Source organism: Chinchilla lanigera, unplaced genomic scaffold, assembly GCF_000276665.1.
Source record: "Chinchilla lanigera isolate Chin_1 unplaced genomic scaffold, ChiLan1.0 scaffold00008, whole genome shotgun sequence".
NCBI lineage: Eukaryota > Metazoa > Chordata > Mammalia > Rodentia > Chinchillidae > Chinchilla > Chinchilla lanigera.
This window is the reverse complement of record NW_004955409.1, coordinates 10127203-10146990: the sequence shown is the minus strand read 5'-3', so window position 1 is coordinate 10146990 and position 19788 is coordinate 10127203. Positions and strand designations below refer to the sequence as shown.

The 19788-nt window shown below is 39.2% G+C and overlaps 1 protein-coding gene across 2 annotated transcripts in view; it reads right to left on the bottom strand.

The window, feature by feature from the left end:
• Ddhd1 (DDHD domain containing 1) overlaps positions 1-19788 on the bottom strand; it is a gene marked incomplete at its 5' end in the record, with an annotated part of 74305 nt that overhangs the window by 38613 nt on the left and 15904 nt on the right. For both annotated transcript variants that reach the window (XM_005376772.2, XM_013510321.1), the window contains 2 exon segments: positions 6374-6394; positions 7090-7263. In XM_005376772.2, coding sequence (XP_005376829.1) covers positions 6374-6394; positions 7090-7243 — 175 coding nt within the window.

Here is a 19788-nt window from a genome sequence, read left to right as displayed (position 1 = left end):
CTTCTTTCATGTGTCTTCTGGTCAGTTGTTCGGGAGTGGATGCACCACTTAGACCAGGAAACAGTTTCAAACAAAACATTGGGAAAAGCTGCTAATGTACCGAAGTAGATCAAATTGACTTCAGCTTGAGAATTTATTACACAGAGGAGAAACAAAGACACGTAAAACTAACACGGACCAGATCCCAGCTAACGGGAAACAAGGACCCCTTGAGCGCCTTTCAAAATGATGCACTTTCGGGTATCTTTAAGTCTACTGTCCTGAATCTCCATTTTGTCCTCGAGGTCTGAGACTCGCTCCTCGCATCGGTCACCTCTGCTGTCTCCGGGATTTTGGTCTGGCGCCTTTTCATAGCGTCTATTCCTCTGGTAAATTTGTCGCTCACATTTTGAATAGTTTGGATCAGCTCTTCTATTGTTGCTGCTGTTGTCTGTTTCTTCTGTAATCACACTGGTCAACCTGTTAGCTCCACTACCTTTTGGGTTATGTCACCTTTGAGCTCACTCAGTTTGCTTCCCGTTCAATTGTTTCACGCTGCTCAGTTATTCAACGTTTCATTTCCTCTCCCCTGCTGTCCCTTGGATCTGCTTTGGGAGAGCTGGGAGTCTTGGGAAGCATTTTGTTGCCTTGCCTTTTCATGTTCCCTGTGTGTGTGTGTGTGTGTGTGTGTGCGCGCGCGCACATGAGCGCGAGTGCGTGCCCGCATGTGCGTAAGGTTGAGGTCTAATAAAGAGAACCTGCTGTTGTATGAAGAGGTCTTTAGGTAGGTTCTGCTTTCCAGTGCAGGGGTCTCAGCTTTGTGAACAGGTACTGTCTACTCCTTCATGCTGTTTACATGAATTGGGATGGACACGGTCACTGTGTTGTCCGACCCCACATCAACCGTGGCATTAAAACTTGTTTTTACACTCTGCCTTCTGTCAGTGCCCCTTGCAGACTGTATTTTACTGTTATAGGTGGTGAGTCTGGGATGTGGGAAGAGGACAAAGAAAGGACACAGTCAGAAGGACAGGGAGATAAGAGCAATTTTAATAGGTGAAATTTAGACAGGAGGTCAGACTCTGTTGGAAGCATTTTCAGAGCCGGAGTACATAAAGGGTTCGTGTTAAGGGGGTTACGAGAGTATCTGCAGAGGTGGGGGAGGGAGGCGTCACTGAGGTTAGGGACGCCGTGAGGCTGCTCGCGTATTGTGGTTAGCTGTGAACCCTGTGCACGTCCTTCCGTTAAGGCTCAGCCCACAGGCCCACACATGCAAGTTAAGGCTCTGGTCTCTTCTTCCCCGCTTCTGCACACACACAGGTGCCTGCTTTCTCTATACTGCAGGAGGGGTGGAGAAGCAGGGAGCGAAGACAGGGAAACAAGTAAAATGAGGAAGAGTGAACAGAGGAAAGGTTTCAGAAGAGAAAAAAAGACCAAGAGAAAAAAAGGAGAGAAACTTGAAAAACAAACCCGCCAGCTGGTGTGGGTGCTGTGGCTCGGCGGGTGGCTGCCTGCCCCCCCCCCCCAACACCCAGGGACCGGGACAATTTGCTCCAGAGTCCTAGTCAAACTGCCACTCTCTGCTTCAATGTGATGCCGCCAAAGTCAGTGGAGCGCCCCTCCTGCTCTCCAGATGGAACTGCTGCCTTTCTTTAGAAGAAAGGGGGCACCCTGAAGTGGCTGAGGCAGGACAAGAGGGATCTGGGCCCCTTGTGTGCATACCCAGCGTTCATAGCAAGCTCTCAGCCCTGCCCCTCGCTGGAACAGGCCTGCGAGCTACTCCATAAGCAGGCTCCCCCGGCCCTTGTGGGTTTAGCCTAGGAGGGCTCCCTCCTGTGCACTGACCCTGCGCAGCAGCACAGGCCTTGTTAAAGACGCGCCTGGTGCTCCTATATACCTGCTCGCGACTCCCTCCTCCGGTAGCATGCACTTCAAAAGTCCTGCACATTGACTTGGGATTTTATCCTGAGTCGTGCAGACAGCATGGTTGTTCCCAAAGAAAGAGCAATAGACACTGAGCTGTTAATACACGTGCTCCAGGGCCAGCGTTCAATGAAGACCAGTGGCAGAGAGCAGCACTTGGTAGAGCTGACCCACGGTGTTCAGCACAAGATGACACCCGAAGGTGGCAGAGACCAGCACCCGGCACAAATGACTTGTGGTGTTCAGCAGCAGCAGGCAAAGGCAGGCAGGGGCTGCAGCAGCAGAGACCAGCACCTGGTGGAGCTGACCTATGGTGATGAAGGCCTGCGCTGCTGACTTACAATTTCCATCTGAATCGAGCCAAAGAACCTCAGACTGACTGGCAACAGAAGCAAATATTGAGGAAAGAAGAAGAAGAAAACCCGAAGGAACAAAAAACAAAACAAAACGAAACTGGAGAGAACCCAGAAGAAACATACAAGAAAACACAAACATCCCCACATGGCTGCTATACAACACAGCCAGGGTCCATACAATTCCCTTCCTGCTGTAGCTGGAGTCTGCAGGCAGTGAGCACTGTCCCTCTGTCTGGACCTACTCTTGGCTGCAAGCCCTGCTCTGGCTGTGACTGACTGCAGGCCTGTCACTGTCCTAAGACCCAACTACCTGAGTTCGGCTTAGCATTCTTCCTCTCAGGGCTTCCACCTTGTATACAGCCAGATGCTTTCTGCCCCACTGACCCCCTCTGTACTTGCATGCTCAGATCCCCACCATCCCTGCCTCCAGAGCTCCAGAGGGGCTCTTGCCATATAGGATTGTGGGTGGCAGATTGCTTTTCCTACTGACTCACCTCTTGGTGGTGTTTAGGGAAATAACAGGAAAGCGCCCACTCTGGACTGGCTCTGTTCAGTCTCTCTGCCTCCCCCGCGTCTCCTCGGATGTCATCTGTGGGCCTCTGCCAGCTGCCTAGAGTTTGCTGTGCTCAGCCTTTCTCTGCGCAAGGCAGGTGGGCTGGCTCCTTTGTTGACGCTGGGCAGTGGGCTGTGGGCCAGTGTTGGGAAGGATGATGGTGGGAGGGACCGTCTGCTTCCGTGTTGCTATTTCCTTTTCTCTGGTCGTTCATCAACTGTACCTGATTCCTAAGCCTGATTTCCTCTCCAGCTTGGAGGTAGAGAGCCCAGGGACCTCTGCAGGGCTGGCTCCTTCCCTTGGATGGTTAGGACAGCTCCGGGGATGGCAGCGCTGGCTGAAGGGTGCAGGAGGAGGCGAGTGATGGCACTGCTTCCCCTCTCCAACAACCCAGACGTTTGGTTTGATTAAAGGATGCGTCTTTCTGGTTGGGTTTCCGTTTCTGGTGTGGCTGCCTCCCCCAGTTCAGAATGCATGTATGTTTTCAGTGGCTTGCCTCCAGGATCTCCAAATGCATCTCCTCTAATCAGCCACGTTGGAATTCCAGATTTCTCTATTTTTTCCACTCATCGCTTTCAGTTCTAGGATCCAATCCAGGATTCTATACTTTAGCTGGCTGTCATGTCTCATTTCTAACGATGACACATCTCTGGTTTTCCTTGTCTTTCATGACCTTGACCCTTTTTGAGAATACTAGTTGGTTATGTTGGAGAATGGTCCTCAAGCTGAATCTGTCTGAGGCTCTCTCACTATTAAATTATGGTTATGTATTTTTCTGGTGAGAGTGATATGTATTACTAACTTATTTCTTTCAATGTTTTAAACTAATTACTTCACGTGCTTGGATATTACCAAACTGTATTTGAAAGCCTGATTTTATTTGTGTGACTAACCTCAAATGAAACAACAGGCTTCCATTTGTTAGGCTATTGGACAAATGCCTCCTAGCCAGGCGTTGGGTGGGAGAGAATCAATTTTCATGTTAGGGCTTAGGGATAACTAAGCTTAGATTTAAATACTTAAAACACAAAAAGGGATTGTCTGTTTGTAAATTATATTTATGTGGGTAGTAAAACTTTCACCAAACCTTGATCAGTGTCTTTAATTCAATGCTCTTTTTGAGGTTAGTAAGAAAACATGAAATATACATAATCCATTTTTGGAACTAGCTACCCTAACTGAACAGATAAAATCAGGTGAAATGGGAATTAACTTATTTTAACACCCCTCCTTAGTCAACAGTTGCTTAGTTTCTTTGAAATTCTGTACAGCATTTAATAAAAGTCCCTAAATACACTATTTTTTCACAAACTTTATATAAAATGGGATTTCCGAGAAAAACCTCATTTTAATAACTCTCATGCACTGATTGACTATTCCAAATATCTTTTCAGAATATTTAATATTCGCTCTCTACAACACCATCATACGTATTCTTTTGTAGCTATTCTTATGTGTTGGCTTGGTCTTCTAAAGTTGAAAACTCCTTGAAGGTAGAAGCTATTTCTTTCACAAAAGTGCCTAGGCACGATAATATCTACATTTGGAAACACCGAAAATCTCCAGGCAACATGAAGAGTCAAGGCTTTATCACCTGAATATGAGAAAATTTAGTTGGAAATGCTATTTTTCCTCTCAAATTAATGAAGTACAAAATTTCAGAGACTTAGAGGTAAAAGATTATATTTCTAATCTTTGTAGATATTGTAAATATGAGGTATTTTCCCCCAAAAGTTGGCTTTTTGGGATTGAAAATTGTGGCTTTGGGGATGGCAGGTGTTCTTTTCTTCAGACGAGTCTAATTTTCAAGTGTACTACAAAATTTCCCATAATCTTCAAAGTCAAACGTCACACCTTAATACACAGCAAATGACTGAAAATTGTAACAGTGTATTTAAACGGAATTTAACTTATAATCTTTATTAATAACAAAGCATGGGTCAGGCATGGTGGCTTACACTTGTAATCCCAGCACTGGAGAGGCTGAGGCTGCAGGATTGAAGCAATAGAGTTTTCAAGGCTAGCCTGAGCTACACAGCAAGACCCTGTCTCAAAACTAACCCTCCTAAAAAACCTTCAAGAAACAAAAACAAAAAAAGCATGCTGAATCTTTGTGTATAGATCACAGTACATTAAAAAAAATCAACTTTCTTCTAGGAAACGCCAAAGAATCAGCTTCGAAAGATTACAAGGCAAAAATGTTTTGAGTTTAATACTGTTATTACTAAAACATTACCTTACTACCCTAGACTGACACCCTACAATTGACATATACATTCATATTCAAAGACATACTTAAAACCTAACACACATAAAATAGGTTCTTAGACTCATTTAAATTTGGGCACTTTGAGAAAAATTGGAGAATCTGCTTACACTTAATATTTAGGGAGCAGAAGTAAAAAGGACACATTTCCTAATAGGTGGGATTCAGAGATGAGACAGAGCTAATGATTAATTGCCACCAGGGTGAGGTAGCAAGTTGAGAAATATGTTTTGAATGTATGTAAGAAGGGGAACAATCTACTGAATTTTACACATTTATCCTCTTCCTCTTCTAAGCTTTTGCATTTTTCTCATTCACTAACAGTACGGAATTTGTGTGGTTAACCTGGGTTTGGTAAGGTGAACTGCCATATTTAAGGCAGAAGACGTAGAAGAGAAGAGGAAAAAATTTTAAAAAGATTTCTCTAATGGCAATAAAATTATTTTATACAAGTTCATAATTCAAATACTATGAAGTGGATTTGAGATTATTCTGGTAGTTGTGATGAGAGATTATAAAATATTTCATCCACTAAGATAAAATCACAGATACTACATAAAATTGGTTAGTTTTACTCTTAACAAAAGCAAAGTGTTTATTTCTATGGCAAACTGCAGTCATGTAGCTCTTATCCCGAACTGCTTTGAATATGCATTAACAAGTAAAATGTTCATGGCAAATTTTACAGTGAAATAAGGACACACTTGACTCTATGGATTAGAAAAATGAGAGATTATATTTAAAATCACACAATAGACAAATATTACTACATAAATGTTATATTTAACTGCCCGTTTACTCAAAAGTCACAACTTTCTTCAGTTATACAGGCTTTTAACCAAGTAGATGCAAAAGATATTTTAATTTGATATAAGGAAATTCTTGCTTGCTTGTGACCAATGTATACATATGTATGTTCAGAGAAAGATAAGGATAGTAAAAAGCAGAAAAGGGAGAAAAAATAGAGGCTTACTTAAAATAAGAAGAAAATCTTCAGCTAATATAAAGCTTGTTTTGCCATTAGATGTTATATAAACAATTACTTCCAACCGCATAATTTGTATTTTCAAGGTGCATTCTGTAAGTTATCTGATCAATATTATTTTCTGCCTTAGAAATATTTTACGAGAGGAAGGAAAAAAGTCACTCAGCACGAATTTTAATTCAGTAGGCTCAGCGGGGCTTGCCAAGAACCTCCCAAATAAAGGCAAGCATGGACGAAGAAACGCTTTTTGATTAAAAAAATTTTAAAGCAGTATCTATACATTCGAATCTACCTGTACATTTTGTACTCACCAGAATAGTTGATCCCACTGCCTGCAGTAAATGGAACAATAGAAGTATTTTTAACTTTACCACATATTTTGAATTTTACTCAGACACATAATGAAAACATGGCAATTATATAATATTTTTAACTACAGCAAACATATTCAAATGCTGAATAAGGAAATGTAAAAAGACTGTTTCAAATTAGAAACATTATTATCCTCAGGAAAATAGCTAAGAAATACACAAAGGCAATTAGAATTTTTTAATTTTGGGAAAAGCAGCAACATTAAAACATTAACAAAATAGTTCTATTGATATAACAATAGAGAATTTTTGTTCAGAAAATTTTTGGTAAGATCAATTTCCTTTGGTAATTATTAAACTGCCCAAAAGACTAATTCAGGGACTACAATATATTTGTGCATTAATAATAAATTGTGTTAGTATCATGCAATGGAACACACATATTAAGCAAAATAAAAATCTAGACAGTTTTAAGTTCTAGAATAATTATTTAATATTTTCAAAAATCAAATTTTAGGGCTGGGGATATAGTTCAGTGGCAGAGCACTTGTCTACCATGTATAAAGCCCTGGGTTCTATCTCCTAGCACTTTAAATAAATACATATTCAAATTTTATGAATTCTAATCCTTCTCAATTACCATTATCACACTTAAGAACTCAACTCTATCAATAATTTTACTTTGTTTACAGAATAGATGTATCAATTAGTCTTACCATCTTTTCCATCTATGGATTTTGACATTTCAATATCAAAATTTTCCTGCAGCTGCCGACCTTTAAAACAACTGAGATGTTCTTGCTCAATTAAATTACTTTCTTCTTCTTCTAGAGGTTGCCAAGTACCATCAATAAACCACTGTCCACGCATCACTGGTATTTTATCAGCCTCTGAAAAGAGAAATCACAAAATTATACACTTTAGGATTCAGCCTCTCAAAGTGAGATGTAGTAGCTACAGTCCTACATTTTGCTGCAACAGACTTTCGTAACTCAAAACAATCATTTAAAGTCTTTAGCACATTTCAAGCCAGGGTATATTTTTTTTATTAGCATAAAAATGTACACAAAAGATTTTATTTCACATTTGCAGAGTAGATGAGCAACTATCTATATAATTTGGGCCCTAAAAGGGACTTAGATAAGTTTCATACGAAGTTTTCATGACAGTTAAAAGGCTTAGAAAATACTGATGTAAAACCTCAGAAGTAATACTTAGAAATTGTATGTTTGGCAGTGGTATGCAGCACTTTTAGGGCTGCCTTAGAGGTTATATACTCCAGTTAGGATACAGAAATAAACTACTGATCATAATAAATTTCTCATTTTAGGAAAAAAAATTTTCTTGAATAGCAATATTTCCCTGATAAAACACTTTTTCCTGATTACTTAAAATTAACCACTTTTGCTAGCTATCTTGAATTATTAAAAGATGTTTCTAAATATAGCAAAAATAATTCAAAATGAAGATAATAAAATCACACAAGTAAAAAGCACAATGAAACAAGTGAACCTACCTATGTAGGAAGCTGGTGATTTAATCACATAAAGAGAAATTATGGCAAGTTAATTTAAAACACAGTATTTGTACACACATATTAGGAAATATCCTATGGACAGAAAGAACAATAAACACGTCTTAAACTTTCTGTAATAACCACACTTTTAGTAATAATACTGGTATTGCTAATTTGAAACTGTAGGTAAAGATGAATGTATTCTGCTAATAGCGCCAGGAACCTACAATTTTAGCACGAAAGAGATACAAGAAAGCTTTTATAATTATAAACTTCAATGAGGAACGCAGGCATGAGCTAATGCTTTTCTCTTGAAAAAAAAGACTGTGACAGTTAACTTCTGGCAACTGGAGTAAGAAATGCCTAGCTGACTGGCTTCGCATAGTTCTGGATGTGACTGAAGAGGGAAGACCCACCCCGGATCTGGGCGGCACCAAGCAATAGGCTTGTAGCCTGGATGGGATAAAAAGGGGAAGAAGAAGGAAGGCTTGCTTCTGCTTCTTTGGAGGAGCTCCAGTCTCTGCCATTGCCTTTGGACATCTGTCTCCAGGCCTCTAGGGCAGACTCTTTGGCCTTCCAAGTGAGGCTCTTCAGCCTTTCGGTCACACCCTTTACCTTCCTGATACAGACTTGCACAAGACTCTGCAGTGCGCTCCAGGCCTGACTTTTTACTGGCTCCTTCAGCTCTCCAGTGCACAGATATCCCTTGTGGCTTCTCCCACGGTGACTCCGCAGGCAAGCACAGTAAGTCTACCTTGTGAATCTTTATATATATATCATATCATATACTGATATATATTAAATCTGTTCTTGGAGAGAATACTGACTGACAGAATGATCAAGCCATGAAGGCCTAGAAACAAAGACAAACGCATCATAAGCATGCACTCCTACTATAGACTGTGGTCTCTAAACATCATTTCCCACAGAGAATCCCAAGACTGCTTGATGAAATTGCTTATTGTAGGTTTGGGATAGGAAATACCTGTTTTTCTATGGTTGTCTGTATGCGTTTGCCTATACAGTATCCCGAGATAGCAATTCTGCTGTACTGTGTCTGATGTTATTTGGTGCATATATTAAAAAATATCCTAACTTTGCTGTGAATTATGGCTTTTAATACTTTATGTATACTCTGTCGTGGTTTTTTACCTTTGGCCTAGATCTTACTTTGCCCATCAAGATAGCAACCTGTGATTCCTACTGTTTACATTTGTCTGTATCTTCGTGTATCCCTTTATTTTTATCTTTTGAATTACTGTGTTTTACGTATGTCTTCTGTACACAGCACAGAACTGGGTTTTGCATTATGAAGCCATCTAAAAATCAATTTCTTCTAAATCAGCCTAATATGTCTGAATTTCTTTGTTCTTTGATAATCATAGTTTATTATTCATACTTTTTTTTCCCTCTGTATGGTATTTTTTGGTAATTTTTTTTTTTTTTTTGTATTTTCTTTTGGTACTTCGGAAGATCTGCCTTTTTTGCTCCAGTGGTTGTATGCATGTGTGTGTGTGTGTGTGTGTGTGTGTGTATGCACACGTGAGCATGTGTGTATACTTTAGAGAACCCTAAATCTCCTTCCTGCTTTTTACTATTTGGTCTGTCCATTTTAAATGATACCCTATGACTTCCACTTACTATCTGTAAAACAGAGAATTATTCTATTTTTATTTGCCCTGTTAGAATATGCAACAATCACACCCATGACTCCACCACTGTTTCAGTCTTGGGTCTACATTTAAAGATGTGAATTTGGGGCTGGGGATTTAGCTCAGTGGCAAAAAGCGCCTGCCTGGCAAGCGCAAGGTCATGAGTTTGGTTCCCGGTACCAGAGAAAAACCAAAAAAAAAAAAAAAAAAAAAAAAAGATGTGAATTTACACTCTGTATTTTCTAAATTTTTGCAGGTTCAAACTATCTGATACTTGGAGAACAGGCTGGCAAGACTGAACTTTGGATTTCAAAAATAATGCTCTACAGTGGCATTCCTTTGAATGTTGTTCTTAAGGAATGTGATGTAAGCTAATTTTCCTTTATTAGTAATATGATTTCCCCTCAGAAAGAAACATCTGAGATTTCAGTTTTCCTATTATTTCTGAGATAGATTATGGTTTAGTTGTATTGTACTGATTTTTATTCTTCACTCAATTTTAAGTGTGTTGGGTCTTCTTTTGCTTGTACAGATAGATATTCCTTAACAACCTACCTGGTTAATGAATGGGCTTACAACTAAAGGCATATGGTTGGGACTTACAATCTTTTATTTTATGTGTGGTTTTGTACATTTTTTAATAGACCTTCAGTGTCTTTTGTTTGTACACTACACCCTGTTTATTTAGTACTGTAGTTTCTGCTGATTGTACTGTATAGTACAGCACTGTATTATGTTCTGTTACACATTACAGTACTGCATGCAGTAAGATTTAGGCAAATAAAAGCAAAATCATCAAGTTGGAATTTCCCTTCACCTTCTGAATATTTTAACATACATACTTGATACATATAATTCCTCATTTAGAGACCAATTCAGTTAATGACCTAGTCACAAGACAAGAATTGGTGGTCAAACAAGGAACAGCTGTAGCCTATTGTATTTTAGGCACATACACTAAACATTTTGTACAAATACACACATTATTTTTTTTTTTTGTCCTTCTGAGACAGGGTCTCACTATGGAGTTCAGGCTGGCCTTGAGCTCACTTTGTAGTCCAGGCTGGCCTCGAACTCGCAATGATCCTCCTGCCTCTACCTCCTGAGTGCTGGGATTACATGCACATGCTACCATGCCTGGCTTACGCAGTATTCATGATGAGATAAATGTCTTCCAAATATGTATTATTTCTGTAATGTCTGATACTGGGAAAAATAAGCTACCTCTTTTTGGACATTGAGGTTGCTTGTTCTGCTTCAATATCCACAATATATAAGGTTTGCCTGTTTTGATGCAGAAGGAGTGATTTGGAGCACAGTCTTATGAGACTTGTTGGTCACATATAATACAGGCAGAACAGCTGTGGCAAAGGGTCAGACACTTATCAGTGCATTCTTTATTTGGCTTACTTCTAAGGACTATTTGCTTCTAACAGCACCTTGGATGATAAACTGATTCATTTGGAGGTAAAGAAATTCTCAGATATAAATAAACTCTTTCGAAGAGATATTACCTTGGAAACTTGATATGTAGAAATGCCTCATATCTGGGTGTACATATTTTCTCAAAGGGTATACACACACTTCCAAACCACAGGAAATAATTCAACAATTATCACTGTTATTCTTGGCTCTGTGATTGTTTTGTGTTTAATTTTTGTCTTACGCTCCTGGCTGGTCAGCTCCTTTACTACATACTTTATCTGTCTTCCTATCCTCCATGGAGTTTGTTACAGAGGTGGACAGTGGCTCCATGAATGCCAGTCTCACTGTCAAGGATATCTGGCATTTCCAATGAATTTTACAGAGTCAAGCAGGTTCGCGGTCCTGTGATATCTTATTAGTAGTATTTTAGTTTCACTGGTTCCTTGCAATGAGCCCCAAATGTACATTCAAAACACAGCTTCTAGTAATATTAACTGTGTGATCAATGTAACCTTCAAAAATTCATGGAAGTTGCTAAGATGCCAGGAAAGGGCATGTGAGGAAATACAGGAATAGAAGCTTTATTGATTTGCTAAAGATCTTATTGGGATTGCATCTATTTTGCAATCATGATCATTAATAAGCACTTTCTATATCATTGCTATATCATAAGATATCCTGGATTTTCTGAACAATATTCACCCCCATCTTTTTTGACATGTGAGGGATTAATATTGCCTGAACCCAGCCGATGTGATGATTTATTGGTGGCTGCTGTAAAATTTCATTTTAAAGGTTATTGGAGAGCATATGTTAAGAAAAACAAATCATTTTCATTGAACTACTCTGATAATATGGTGTCTAATAGATTCTCCTTGTTTAACAACCCATCCATTTCATAGACTTATACCGAAGCATGCTGTTCGGACTTATGACTTGCGATCCATCTTTTTTTATACAGTTCTCTACACCCTATTTATACAGCCTCAATGTCATTTTATTGTAAAGTACATTTGTTTATACAGCAGTGTATTTTATTGGTTGTACTGTACAGTACTGTAGTTTTATGTTATTATACATTAGAGTACTGCATGTAAGAGCTATACAAATAAAAGCAAAGTCAGCAAGTTGGAGTTTCCTTTGTTCTGAGTATTCTCATATACATATATATACAATTCCTCATTTAGTGGCCCACTCAGTTAACAGCCTAGTTGCAGGAATGGAATTCGGTCATTAAACGAGTGCCTTATCTTTTTGACAGTGTTTTTTTTCTTCTTTCTACATCTTGTTTTTACTCTCCTGGTGTTTTCCTTCTCTTCAATGGACTTTATTAGATTTTTATAGATAACTTGTGACTAGTGTGTTATTTGTGAAATGGTGTTGCCTTTTTCTTCAATTTCTTTCCTGAGTTCAATCAAATCTTGTTGCAATTTTTTGCTTTGTCTTAAGATTTTGGGTTTCTGCTTTTAAGTTTTCTCATTCTTAATTGTGTACAAGTTTGTCTGAGGTGATTTACTCATGGGAACACTGAAATACAGTTCCCTTTAGTTTTGTGTTTGCTTTTATGGGGAAGAATTTCTATCAGCTGAAAAGTCTTCAGCCACAATATCTGTATTCCTCTTAAAGTAGCTTGCATAGCATCTGGTTCATCTCTATTCCTGGGCATTTTGTGGGCAGGACTCTTTAAGAATGTTCACTTCTGCAGGTTACAAAGCGTAGGCTCCTCCAACAGATGATGTCATGGTGGGTTAGGGAGCTCTCTGCCATGCCTTGCGTCTCTTTCATTCCTCCACCACTCGTTTTTCCCTCCCTTCCTCCCCACCTCCTTTCCCTGCACTGCCATGCCACTGAAGGGCACCACCTTTTCTGTTTCCTATGCGGTTCTTCTCACATTCACACACCTTTTCTGTAGCCAGTTTTATAAATGACTAAGTCCCAGGCCTAGGGAATTTTGGCTTTTGACTTTTTGTCTGAGGGTGATTCTGTGCTCTGTATTAATTTCTTTCCTTTTCTTCACAGTTTCATAGGCTCCTCCTTCACCCATACGTTTGTAAAGGCAACAGAAGCTGCTGTAATTTGCTACTTCTTTACATAAAGGTAATTTTTAAAAAATGCACAGTATCATCTATCTTGTAATGATGGAAGTGTGCATTATGTATGATTTGTGTGCAGTCTTTTTTTGTCTTATGATTTTTGGTGAGGGCTCTGAAGAGATTTAGAGTTGCACAGTTACTACTACCTTCCAGATCTCATTTAATCTTAACAACATATTTAAAAGATGGCTATGGTTTTACCAGTTTTATGGATTAGTGGAACTAAATCACTTGCCCAATGGTACAGTGCTGGCTATGTCTAAGATACCAACCAAAGTCTGACTCCTAAGGTCACTTAAGCTATTTCTACTACACAATGCAAGCTCTCAAATAGGAGAAGCACCTTCTTACCCCTCTCCCCGTACAGGTGCTTTAGCTGTGCTGAACCACAAATATGCGTGGAACACTTCAGTTTCTTGGAAAAAATACGATGCTTTCTTCAGTCAGCTAACTTCTATTATTACCTCCTGAAACCCTCCTTTCTCTGTGACTCCAATGGGTTAATTTCATGCACAGTCAGTGTTTTAACTGTGTTCTGTGTACTTCCTCGCTTCCATGAGTCTCAGGAGGAAGGGAGATCGCACTCAGCACGACTCCAACGGCTGCCAGGTCTGGCAGCCTGTGCGCTGTCACTCGTGCTCCAAGCTGAGCTGTCTCCAGTCTGAATGGCACTTGCCAATCTGTGTAGCTGCTGTGTGCTGCAGTGCTTTCCTAGCCACTAACAGCCCATTTTCTGAAACTTATCCTTTGATTCAGAAGAAAGAGTAGGGCTATTTCCTAAGGATAAAATGATGAGATCTCTGGGGGTGAACTATTTATTCACTGAAGGATGACAAACACACAGAAAAATACACCAATCTTAAGCATACAGCGCAATGGTTTTTCTAAGACTAATATCACACGAAGAACGCGGCCCCAAAGTGTCCTTTTTGTCTCTCCCAGATGCAAATGTTTCTTCCTAGCTAAAGATAAACAAAATCTTAACCTTTAGCACCACGGATTAGCTTGGTAAAAATTACCTTAAAAATTTATGTAGTGGAATCAGAACACAGTATGTACACTTCCTTGGTTTCTTTGGCTCAGTGTTATGTTTGTGAGAAGGGTACAAACACGGGATTTCTGTGATGGCTGAAGGCATCATGGGGATTAGCAAGTAAGCATGTGATAGCTACTGGCTGTGTTTTGGACCCATTTCTACCACTAAAATGATTTTAAGTAATGCTGCGATATCAGCCAATAAATCTCTAATTATACATTGGGACAGTTATAAAATCATCAAATCAGGAATGGATCTCTAGTTCCATATTACAAATTTCCACAATGTTTGACAATGTTATAATACGCGTATGTTTGTCATGTATTCAGGAAAAACATATATGTACATTTTGGAAGAACTGCTTGATGACCATCCTAAGTCATTTCCCCCTTATTCTTTCCAAGAGAATACCAATTTAAACAGCTTAAAGAATATTTCTAATCTCTTTCTAGTCTACAAAGTTAGATCTGGCCATGTGATTGAATTTGGGTTACAGAATATGGCAAAAATTACTGGCTGGTATGCTTTTAAAATCTTTCCTTCTTTCTTTTCTGTTACCTGCATGTCTTGAACTCTTGAAGTTCTCTTGAACAAAGTCACTTGCAGAAGGTGTGATTCCTCCTGGCATTAAGAGGAGGTTCTGTTCCTCATCACACAGGTGCTGCCACACAGCCCTGGACTCTGACAGGAACACTTCCTTCATGTGGAAAGAAGTATACCTACTTGTGTTTAAACCATTATTACTTTGGCTTTTAAATTATGTATTGCAGAATCTAATGCTAACTTACATAAACCTGAGTGTATATAGTTTTTAAACGTCACCTCATCTTGTAGTCATAGAATGGCAAGATGTGGACACATCTGCTACACAATGAACTATGTAAAAAGAAACCAGAGAAAAACAATGTACAGGGCTAGTAGACATAAAGAATATATTAGAATTATATTAAAGTATTGCTTTTTTGCTTTTAATACTTACTGAAATTGGTCAATTTAAACACAAAAGATTGGCACTTGTCACCTTTCAAAAATAACTGATATCTAATTATAACTGAGAAAAGATGAAAGAAAAGCCTTTACTGGAATAAAAACAAAGAATGGGGTTCCTCTTGACTGGAAAATAATTCCAAGGTCCACTGTCCACTATAAACATTTCATTTTTGCAAATGGTTGAGTGGCTCTCTTATGTGTGGGTGGGAAAAAATTTGTACTAAAGGTATTTATGTATAAAAAGCTACATTTACACTAGAGAGAACAACTACGAGATTTCTAGTCCCCACTCCCACCAGTGGGCCTGGGCTCAAATGCATGATCCTCCTGCTTCAGCCTCTCAAATAGCTGGGATTACAGGAGTGTGCTACATACCTGGCTCTAATGATCCATTCTTAAAGCACTATTTATACTCATATACTTTACAGTGTACGCTATGTACAGAGAGGAAGTCTTAAGGATCTTTTCCCTCTAGTGTAGTCATGTCCCCACCATAGCTTCTTTTCCCACTTCTTTCCCAGATGTGCTTATAATTTACCTCGGTAGAAACTCAAGAGGTAAAGCAGACCACAGCTGACTTGAAGAGGAAGAAGAAAACAGCAAGGATTAGAAATAAGAAATGTTGAAGATGTAAGAAAAGAGCAAGGAGATACAAAAGACAAAAGGAAGAAAAGAAAAATTAAGGGAAATGCTGTCACTCGTTAAAGTTTGCTATATATTTATATCTAGGACCTTTGAATATGAAGAAGTCTTAGAGACTAAATGTTACATAATGGCTAAGTCCCAGATGAGCCCCACAGGCCTTCCTTAAACTAATGCACTATTTCTACCTTCCCATCCTTTACAATGTCTTCTTAAAGTAAAATGCACCTTTAATTATAATTTAGGCCCCCCAACATTTATTTCTCTATTTGGGCAAAAACTATACCCCATATATATCTTTAATTTTTAAACAGCAGCTAGGAATGGGTAGGTAATGGCTGACAATGAGTCTTCTTTGTCGCTATAGCAGAGGCATCCAGGTTCTAAAAGACATCTGATTCCCTCGAGACCCGTGGGCTTTTCTGACTAGGTCAGGTAAAAGCTGTTAAGCATTAATAAGATGAGAGTAGGTAACGTGGTATTTTGATAATTATGTTTAAACTTGGGTACCAAACAAGTACATTAAACCCTAAGAATTTTTTTTTACCTCCATGGTTGATATGTTATACTGGACTGAAATTCCCTTTATAGAAATATAAAGTTTTCATTATTCTTTTTTGTTTGTTTGTTTTTCTCCAGTACTGGGAACCGAACTCACGACCTTGCGCTTGCCAGGCAGGCGCTTTTGCCGCTGAGCTAAATCCCCAGCCCCAAGTTTTCATTATTCTGATACAAAATTTCTTTGCTTGATATCCCCATTAGAATTAGTATACTATAACAACATGTTGGTTATTGAAATGTAGTATTCTGGATAATTAAGATGTCACAAAGACTGTATGTTCAACTCTTAAAGCATGGAACTTTCTAAAGATTTAACACTTTTCTTAGTGAAATGAATATCCTAAATACAATTTTACATTTTTAAAAACATCTTTCAGCCTTGATTTGTTACAAAAAGGAAACGTTATGGAAGCTACACATCCTGCAGTGGAAGCAGAGTTGAACAGATTCTGACCACAAACATGTATAAACGCTAAGTCACCACTCCACTCCACTCAGATGAAGACAGTCTAGGAAAGTAGCTCTTTCTCAAGTGATTTTCTTACCAGAAATAAAATCACCTTCTAGGGTGACTATGCTCTCAATGTCTTCGATAGCCAGCATATTTTATCTATTATTATCAAACTGCTTGTCAAATACCTAGCTCTGTATCTACTATTTTCTAATCTTACTTGTATAAATAATATGTGGAGTAATCCCCACAAATTCTTTACTATCATAAGACGACAGCAGGCCTCTTGGACACCGATCATAAATCCCTGCTGGACTCTAAACAGAACTGTTTGCATGCTACTCATACTGAAAAAATCCTGAAGAGTACCTGAATTAGAGAAGATAACTAGGGTCACTTGTCAGAGAAATATGTAAGAATTTAAATTTGCACTGTAAAAATAACAACTTAGAATGCATAAGTTATTTTGAATATATATAGCCACTCTATGTTTTCTTAAAAAAAATCTACAAATCCAACAAAAATATAAGCAATTTAAATAAAAAATATGGGTAAAGGATGCTGCGTATGTTATAGCTTCACTGCCTCTCAGCTGCAAACCCACCCTCGGTGTGTGCTCCGCAACAGACTGGATTCAACATTTCTCTCTGGCCAGCTGTTCAAAGCTCAACTTTGCCAGCAGGTGAAATGGGAAGGGTGTGGAAGAGGAGGAGCTTCCTCCTTCTGGTCCAGTGCGCTCACCTTGTTGAGTTCCTGCTGGGCGCCTGTCTCACTTTTCAGCTGGTGCTGACTGAGGTGGCATCTCTCACAGGCAGCTTCCCCTGGCGCTCATGCAGTGGAATGCCACCTGTGAGGCACCTCCCGCTGGACTACTTTTCCAACACACTGCCAGGCAGCTTGTGGTGACTCCACGGGTAGGCAGCCGTCCATGGAAAGCATCCCCCATGCATCCAAGAGCAGCTTTGCAGCAGTCCCAACGGGACAGCACTTCAGAGACCCCTGCCGTTCTCCCCAGCCAGGTGGGAGTCCCAGCCTTGACTGCGAAGGGGCTGGCCCTTGGGTGCTCTATCTCAGCTGAGGTGGTAGCCGCTAACCTGCTATTTCCATAATCTTTTCACAGCTCTCTTCCCTATTATTTTGTTCTTCTCTTAAAAGACCTTATGTGACACTTTCTCTGTTAAGATTAGGGAGTGGTTTCTGTCTCCTCAATGGACTTTAACTGACAAAACAAGATTTCTGACAGAGGAAGAAACCCCAATAATTAGCCTGCAACATTAAATATGCTCAGATTTATTGGTATTCAGAGAGAGATGGAATCTGAAGCAGCTCCATTCCTGGGTGTGTAATCTAGAGAAACTCTGGCAGAGCTCCATTCCTGGGTGTGTAATCTAGAGAAACTCTGGCAGAGTTGTACAATAAGACATATATGAAAGTGTTTATTACAGCAATGTTTGTAGTAGTAAAAAACTGGGAACTTAAACGCCTGAAGAGGAAAATAAACTGTGGCATATTCATGCAACAGAATAATACTACACACACTAAAAACAAATAGCTGGAAGCTACATGTGTGAGCACAGATAAATTTCAAAAAGCAACCAAAACACAAATTGCAGAAAGATACAAACACAATGTTACTGTATAAATAAAGTTAAAATGAGCAAAAAATGCCAATGAAAATAATAACCTAAAAAAGGAATAAGCATCAACTTTAAAATAGTGGATTGAGGAAAAGGGATGGAAAGGGTCACAGGACATTTTAATTGTACCTGTAAAGTTTAATATTTTAAACTAGATGAAGGGGCTACTATTTATTGGTTATGTTACTTGTCCTTTTTATTTTGCTAAAATAAACTGACAGTACTTAAATGAGTGGAAAATAAAAATATTAAAAAATTAGTAAGAGTTTAATTGGTATATGGAAAGAAAGTAAATTAGGACCTACATATCAAAATGTTACTGTATATTACAATATTTGAATACTTACTCATTCAGAACCTGTAATCTGGAGGAATAATGCACAACAAAAGTAATCGAATAATCATTACCCTAATAAATGCTGGGTGTGGTGGCATATGCCTGTAATCCCAGTACTCGGGAGGCTGAGGCAGGAGGATCGTTGCGAGTTCGAGGCCAGCCTGGGCTGCAAAGTGAGCTCAAGGCCAGCCTGAACTGCATAGCGAGACCCTGTCTCAAAAAGACAGAAAAACAAAAACAAAAACTAATAGTTATTTAGCTTAGCTGCAATACTATTACTGTGAAGTTAGATTACTAGTTAACAATTACACAGAATTATATTTAATGAAAGAAATATACCTCAAAATACACATTGCAGAATACTAAATTATGCTTAGACCAATGTCAATAGTATCTACCACTGACCAAGTTTAAGTAAATTTCATAAGGGCAAGAAATACTGGACAAAATACCTGTATCCTAAATACTGATTTAAGAAATTGAGCTATAAGAGTTTGAAAGCCTGCATGTGTGCTCTTCTGCAGTGCAGCTGTACCATTAATTAGTTTACTACCCATATCTTAAGTTTGCTAGGGCTGCCGTAACGAAATTCTGCAAACTGGGTGGCTTAACAGAAATTTAAGTTTTCACGGTTGGGAGTCTAGAAATCCAGGGTCAAGGTGTTAGCAGCTCTGGGTTCTTATGAAGTCTCTGCCTGGCTTGCAATGATCACCTTCTCGCTGAGTTCTCACACGGTCTTTCTTCTCTGTGGCCAAGTCTCCTCCTCTTGTAAGAACACTTGTCTGACTGCATTTGGGCAGACAAGGGCCCGTTCCCACAGCCTCATGTTAACTTCATCACCTCCTTACTGTCCTATCTACAAACACAGTCCTTTCCTGAGGCATTGGCAGTTAGGGCTCCACCATACCTTGAATCTTAGAGGACACAATTTATCCCACTATTATCCTCTCAAGTTTTTATTACACGATCCTTTCTTTTTTTTTTTTTTTTTTGTCTTTTTGAGGCTGGGTCTCCCTATTCAGTTCACGCTGGCCTTGAGCTCACTTTGTAGCTCAGGCTAGCCTTGAACTTGCAA